The following is an 8031-nucleotide window of genomic DNA, read 5'->3' as shown; positions in this document are numbered from 1 at the left end:
TTTGATGGCCACTACAACGAAGAAACTTGTACTGTGGTCTGTTCAATGATTGCTGCAACCGACTCCACTCAAATGTTGAATCCACCGCCTCTGATTTCACGGTAGGTTGTAACAAGGTTGCGTCAAGATGCCTACGCTGATCAGCAAGGGGGTCAAAGCCGGTCAGACGCCACCAAGGTGGAGTTGGCTAAGTATACAGTCACACGCCAGATTGGTGGTAGATTGACGAACGGATACGCACACGTGCAAACTCTCTGACTACACCGTCGCCCACCGCCTCTGATTTCACGGTAGGTTGTAACAAGGTTGCGTCAAGATGCCTACGCTGATCAGCAAGGGGGTCAAAGCCGGTCAGACGCCACCAAGGTGGAGTTGGCTAAGTATACAGTCACACGCCAGATTGGTGGTAGATTGACGAACGGATACGCACACGTGCAAACTCTCTGACTCTTCACACCGTCGCGGTGACTCTGATTATAATCCTTGTTCTAGTCCTGTTCGCATTTGAGGCCAGTCTAACAAATGTTTTTCCGATCGCTCGTTATTCGCAATCAAACTGTTTGCTGGCGGAGAAACTATTCACTGTAACAACAAAACACTTTATGACAGGATCTTCCAGCTGATTGAGTGTTCTCTGAACTCGGAGAGGATTCCATCACAGAGTTTAGGTGAACAGCTAGACTTTGACTGCAAGCATAGTTTTAATTTCCATTTGTAAAGCTGCGGCCAGTGTAAAACAAACCTGTGCGTTTTAACCATCTGTCTAACAAGAAAACCACAACGAAGCTCAAGTACTGTTGGTGCCATTGGGAACGCAAAATCTATATTTTTTGTAATGCACTACTCAAAGGTTTGTTGAAACTCCTCGACCAGCCCACGACCGGTTTCGCCCTTTTTGGGGCTCATTAGGTAGGCGCAGTCCCCGAGTTCCCGTCGTTATATTCCACTTGAAACCAAATTTAAAAAAATTAGCGAATATACGCTCATTTGCAAACTAATTCGGTTTTTCAAGAGACTCACCTGAAACCCATCTGAATCTCATTTGTGATGCTTCCAGGTGACTGAAAAATGAGGCGGCCTGGTGCAGCACATTCAGTTGCCTGGAAACATCAAACCAAGAGATTCAGCTGGGTTCCAGGTGAGTCTCTCGAAAAACCAAATTAGTTTGCAAATGAGTGTGTATATTCGCTAACGCCATTTCTAGTTTATGTGGGGGACAGAAAGTCCCCATGAATCTTATCACCTTAGGTTCCTCTCAACCAATGTTTTGCACTCTTACTGAAACATTTGATATGCACACACCCAGCCTCATCTGCTCGCTTCGATTTCTTTCCAGCTAAACGTCGAATTCTCAATCGTGGATTCCGGAACCACGAATATCCAAGTCCCTGAGCGTGTATTTCAGCCACTGCTTGGACACATCAAAACCTACGTAGCCAAACAGAGCAGCAGCACTGCCACAATGCTGCAAAATTACGCTAGTTTCTGGGCTGGTGCCTCGATGCTGTGTGAAGCCTCTTCGGACAACCAGATCGGTGGAGCTTCTGGATTACCTCACACATTGTTCCCAGTTATTGAGTTCCAAATGTTGGCCCTGGGAGCCGATATGAACAAAGAAGCCCTTTCTCTCACCTTATCTCCTCAAGTACGTCGTCACTGGATTAGAACTAATCTATCTCACGCACGAAAACTGGCCTGTGATCTAGCTAAGAAAATTCAGTGAAGGTATCGTAATCTGTACATAACTTTAAAGTATTCCCTTTCTTCAAGGATAGTCCTCAGTCTTGGCTAAACCCTTGGCTAGAAAACCGTTAGCTATTCTAAAAATCTAACCTCTGGAATGGATAGCCTCTTGAGTGAACCAACGGACAATCTATTGCGTTTTTTTAATCAGATTCATCATGGATCAAGGAGCAACCCAGACTCTGTAAATGAAAGTGGGGAGCAAGCAATCAACAGATGTGGCTTAAACCTAGTCTCCCACAATGTGGTTTTACGGTGGCAGCTCAAAAGCGCCCAGTACACGACCGAGTTTTATTTGATCGATGCAGTGTTCCTCAATAACAAGCAAGTGTGAATCGGATTTTATTCCATTGCTTTTGTGTTTTTCCGCTGGTCACTCAGTCGAGTAGTAACATTTCACCTGACTTTCTTGCAAACAAGATCGTGTCTCTAGACACAAAACTTATGGAAGCATCTTTGGAAATCGTTGTCTTCGCATCCGAACAGCTTCAGCATCTTCGCCGATTTGGCAACATCCAAGTAGAAAACTTGGCGTATCCTTTCGTCCTCTTGTTAAGAGTTCCATTAAAAAGACTTCCATCCAAATTCCCTATCTAGCAATATATCCGTTTTGTTGGTCGACACCCAAAAGATGGTGTTATGCGTGATTGTTTCGCGTTCGGAATCCGACCTCACCATTCTGGAACCATCCTTGGCGCAGTCTTCTTGGAAGGCTTCTTCACTGTGTTTCACCGCAATTCACTGAAGGTAGGTTCGTTTATTTAGACTACTTACACTCCAGCAGTAGTTTAGAATTTATGTGCATTGTTATGTTCCAGCTCGTGGTTTGTGTAATCCTTTCCGCCCTCTAAGCTGGAGTCTAACCATCTCCTGAATTCTTTGTGCGTTGGATACAACAATATCACACGCCCTTTTCCGGAAAAACTGCCGGCCAAAAGCACTCGACTAATCAGCCGAAGATAGGAGGTTGGCTGCTTTCGCCTTCCGTCATTTGACTTTCTGTGCAGCCTGAGACCTGAATCTGAGGATCCTGACAGCAACAGTTGTGAACTGATAGTCCACGGTTACAATATGCACATGTGGATCCGAGTAACCCTGATCGGACGACAGCCTGAGAATGAACAGCAATGCACAATAGATACGAAGTTCTTGTTACAAGTCAGTGAGCATTGCATTACGTGTAGCAAATAACGTGTGGTGTGGTGACATGTTTCATCCATCGACAAATATGTATGCCCAAGTACATACAGTTTTCCATCACTATTGAGGCAACACAGAAGGTTTCAACAAAAAACGATGCTTCAAAATGTTAACAATCTTTTAAAATCCGTTTTGTCTTAGTGCCAACAACTGTAGCACAACTGTAGCTGTGCCTACTTCCTCCGTGCTGATTGTAACCGAATCGTTCACGCGGAAATACACAGCGAACAACAAGATACTCAGAATCTCTCCCATCACTTTAAGTAGATAATATATGTTCCGCCGTTTGTTCACGAAATCTTTATTGAGATGACTACTGGAAGTTCTCGCATTCCTCGGAGCGATAGCCAGACAAACCTGGCCACGAAGACTCACTGACGGCTGAAGCGAAAGATCTAAATAAAAGGAATTAACAGTGAGCAAACCGATTGCTCAGCATAACTTATCCGTGTAACTTGAACACAAACGTTGCGGAAATATAATCGATGACTTCGTGATTGCTAGACTAACAGTGAGAACAAACAGGTAGATGGTTCGGTCCCTCTAAATGTGCCCAATCGATGAGCATTCGGGCGAAAATTATCGAGTGTCTACGTTTTCCAGGAAAATTGAATGGTAAAACAATTGGACTCTTTAGATATCAGAGATAAGTTTGTCAAACACCGTTCGACAATCCGTCGACATATCTCTCGCTTCCTTTCTGTCAGCTAGGTAGGCGCGGCCAAACTCTTTAACCTCCATCAACCTCACTTCAATACCAAAATGGATGCATTCGAAACTAATTTATTCACATGTACGTTTAATTGCGTTCACAAAATCGAAAAGGGGTTTGATGCATCGTCTAAAGGACGTGTCTGTGATCAGTAGTAAATGCTCGCCTTCAGGAACTAAATGTCCCTAGGACAAGATCAATCTAAATCGCACTACTCATGTAGCGGTGCTCCGCATATGGTATTTCGCGAACCATGTAGTTTCTCCCGATTTCCTGGACGATGTTGGAAAATTCCACTGAAGTTCTACGCGACTGCTTTATTCGTTTAGCGACCGACCTCACGTTTTGGTTCTTTGGTGGAATTGGAGGCGGTTTCGAATTCCTAAAGTTGATGGAGGTTATTCCTCCATCCAAGCGATTGGTAACTAATTGCCGAGAGTTTGGCTGGGCAAAAGAATCAGCAAGCTGCGTTGAATTTACTGGATCCATGCCAGGCTCGCTTTTTGCTACTGGTCGAGTTGAAAAGTTCCCAGTCACATCGTGACGCAAGAGTTTTATTCCACTGGAGATATTTCGTCGTGCATTCAGATGACCAAGATTTAGGATTTGGTCCAGCGCTTCACCCAGTGATTTTGAAAGGCGATTGGCGGACCTCAGAGAGAGCTTCGGTGGGGGTGGTCTCAGTGGCTTCAAGATGAATGAGCAACGAGAAGAATGCTCTGTCATTTCATAAGCCTTGGATAATCTTCTCGTGTACTGATCAGTTGGGGTGGAAGAACGGTTTAACTGGGCGATTGGCCTGATTTTGCATGTCCTCGGACCGTTGTATGGATGAGATATTGTTTCATCAGCAGAACTCAAATCGCACGTTGGTACAAATCTGTGTGGCAGCCGAAAAAACAATTACTGGTTAACTTTATGGTAGTTTGTCAACAAGATAATTTACAAGCAGACAAATACTGATGCACTTTGGGATGACAGGATTCACATTTGTAAGATCTACATCCTGAATTCAATTCTAGTTCAAACACACGAGTGAATGGTACAAATAAAGGACAGAACGGAAGCTCTTTCAACTCGAAATATTTTTTCTGACGACTCCTGAACTTGGCAACCCGTGACATCGTACATCGTTGAAACAAACAAAATGAAATTCACGAGTAAAGTTCACGGTTTCACGAATCCGGAAACAGACTGTGGCCCCCTTCTATGAGGGGCAATTTCACCACGACTCCAGTGGATATGCCTTTAGTTCGAAATCTGAAGAAAGACCGCCTTCAGCTTCTGTCAAATACCACTCCAGGTGTCCCCAGTGGATAACTTCCTTTCTCAAGAATAATTTTACCAAATTCCCTCAAAGTGTACAATTAAACATCAACAACCGAGATATTCTTATTGCGGACAAGTTTATTGTCGAGATGCCGGTGGGCTTTAGACTTAACCATTATTATTATTATTCAATAATAGTAATATAGGAAATCATTGAAACGAAAACCACCTGTCACCCACAGTATACGCTGGGAAGTATACTTTACACACGAGGGCACTATGAGACAGTAGTGCACCGAATTCGTGAGGTGTTTCGTAGACAACCCCGTCGACGGGTATGCTTGCCCTCAGAAAAAAAGATAGAATGGATAAATAAATAAATGACTTTCTCTTCAAAGGGGCAACGGTAGTATGCCATATGTTCAGAGGCTTTATAGTTCTTTCTGTGAATTTCCAAGCACGGAGCCCGGCCATTTTCCCAGACTTTCGGTGTCAAAAATCCGTTGTGACACTGCTGAACAGGATTGATTGGATAAGACGGTTCTCCAGTTCGGGTTGATCGACTGAGAGAACGTCTTTCAAAATATTTTTGGGGTGTAGTTGTAAGTGGTGATCAGTTCTGGGATAGGAGTCTTAGACGCAGGTGCTTCAGTAACCTACACTGTATTAATAAAGCGTAGAAAAGGTTATCATTCTCTGACTAGTTCTCCAGTGAGTGATTTCAATAATCATTCACTCGATGGTCCAGCCAATCAGGGATATCTCGTGTGATGACCTCTCCGAGGTACTTCTGTCTACGGACGCTGCAAATGACTTTGAACACCAAAAATCTGTGAGGGAACTGTGGTATGCCAAAAAAGGTTAGGACATTCGGTCTTGTTAAACAGCGTGCGAAAGATCCGTGTTTCTTCTCAATATGTTCTTTTTCAACTGCATCTATCAAATAAATATTGCCCAAGAAAGTTAAATACGGTTGAACACTCTGCGTTCGCCCGACGAGTCCCAGTTAGGACGGCAGTGATCGCGTGACGGAAAGTCCTTTCGGAGACGACCACATTCTCACCATAGCAACTGAAACACTTCTCAAAGAATAGGATGTGGTTGAAAGCCACACCCAAAAAAAGGTGATTGATTGATTCATCGACAAGCCCAGAAAAGTATAAGTCGATAGAAGATACATATAGGGCATTCTCATCATGCTTTTAGGTGGAGCAACGACCGTGATGTAGACTAACGGAAAAACTGTATGCTCAAACACAACCAGCCATTGGCGACGGGTTATGCACTTGTGAGATGTCAGAATTTAACGGACAGTCTCGTGAAGACTACGGGAGACACGCCAGGAATGGTCAGTAAAACGTTTCAGGTGAAATCTGACGACGTATATTGGAACAACACTCAGTTCTGAGGGACACCATACGCACGGAAACTCAAATAGCACTTCTTCCGTAGGCCTCCCGCTTTACAGCAGCTCGTTGTGTTCTAGCTAACTCTGCCCTGTCTACACTGCCATTACCTCCAATATCCCCAAGACCAAGTCAGTGCATGTGGAGAGTTTGTTCCACGACTTGATTCTTCCTCATCCAGTTTGCTGCCGATGGTGAAAGCTAGCTCAAGACATTCTCATGGAGCGAAAAATCTATGACTCTCTTTCCACAATTTAGACTTGAAGCGGGATATCTGGCGTCTGTGAATCTAAGTGGCTTTGTGGAGTACAAATTTAGTTTAAGATTTATCGGGAATTGAACATTCCTCGACCTCCTACCCTCTATTACCCCAAACAAGAAAACGGTAATTTAAGGGCTTCATTTCCAATGGGTTGTTTTTGCTCCACCTAAAGTTATTTTTCGGTATTTTTTCTAATGGTCTCACAACCCTGAGTGGAGTTACAGCGAATAAAACTCAAGCCATCAAAGCCACCCACCGCATTCTCTGTGATTTCTGGGATCCTAATGGATCTGTCAGGATTTCGGACACACTTTGTCCCAGTAAGGTTCAATTCCGGAAAAAGAATGCCAACTTTACTGGTTTTGGATATCTTTAGAGGACATCTTCACTGTGTTATTTAAAAGACTTTCCTCCTCTTACCTACCGTTTGGAAGCAGAGGGATGTAATACCCTCAGATAGATTTTCACGAGACATGTGAACAAATGACACCCTCAATGTGGATTTAGCATCAGCAAAGCACATAAGGACTGGAGATCGGAGAAGTATGGGGACTCAGCCGGAAACGTTATTCCGACCACACAATGAATGCCGAAAACTGTTGTCAATTTTTAGTCCACGATGAGAGGGAAACACGTCACGAGAATGTCGCACAATGCACCAACAGAAGGACTCAGCATTGAGTCCCGTTTTGAAGATTCGCCAGAACAAATTTAGGAACGCTGGACTAAAGCATGAAGATTAAGATGAGGAAGCAAAATATACACAGCATCTCTACATAGAAGGCTTCAGGCGTGATAATAGGTATTCAAGGGCGAAATGCACTATTATCATCAGGGCACACGAGCCAAAGGCCGGCAATCCAGAGGAACTAAAAAGAAAAGGTTGAGGTCTTCTTCAGTTGATCATAGCTACGTCAGTTCGAACTAGATTCCAGAGGAAAAGAGGGACGACTTGAAGGAATATTTTCACTCCCAACAACTGACGATCTAATCAGCAAACGACATTGGACGCCTATTTTTTGGAATTCATCACCTTCGAAGGCAAACGGTTGGCATTTCACGCGGCACAATTCCTGAGGAGCCAGTGCGAATGAAAAGAGTGTTGAAGGAATTGAAGATCAGAAGAAAAGTAGATGGATCTGTTATGCATTTTAAGGAGTCCCGAGAATATGGATGAAGAAATTTGTTGTGTTTATCTCAGAACACATCCAGTGGTATCAGAGGGCTTCAGAAACATGTATAATAAGAGGAAAAAGCGAATTTGCTGGGGACTGAGAGGGTCTTTAAAGAAGCTTGGATCTGGCGAAGTGCGCTTGATTCTGAAGTGAATTTGGAAGGATGCGAAATACGCATCAAACGGACGTAGTGAGAAGGAAGCTTTGTATTACCAAACTACTCTTTATCCAGTACTGGCGACTACGATGGTACTTGAGAGTATA

At 43.8% G+C, this 8031-nt stretch overlaps 1 protein-coding gene across 1 annotated transcript in view; it reads left to right on the top strand.

The window, feature by feature from the left end:
- Positions 1-3810, top strand: part of T265_06386 (hypothetical protein) — a gene marked incomplete at both ends in the record, with an annotated part of 31571 nt that extends 27761 nt beyond the window's left edge. Inside the window, 3 exons of the mRNA XM_009171634.1 lie at positions 1337-1645; positions 2341-2490; positions 3655-3810. Of these exons, the coding sequence (XP_009169898.1) occupies positions 1337-1645; positions 2341-2490; positions 3655-3810 (615 nt within the window). The remainder of the gene's footprint in view (positions 1-1336; positions 1646-2340; positions 2491-3654) is intronic.
- Between the last annotated feature and the right edge of the window lie 4221 nt (positions 3811-8031).

This window comes from Opisthorchis viverrini, assembly GCF_000715545.1.
Source record: "Opisthorchis viverrini unplaced genomic scaffold opera_v5_130, whole genome shotgun sequence".
Taxonomy (NCBI): Eukaryota; Metazoa; Platyhelminthes; class Trematoda; order Opisthorchiida; family Opisthorchiidae; genus Opisthorchis; species Opisthorchis viverrini.
The sequence above is the reverse complement of the archived record's forward strand: the minus strand, read 5'-3'. Positions and strand labels throughout refer to the sequence as shown.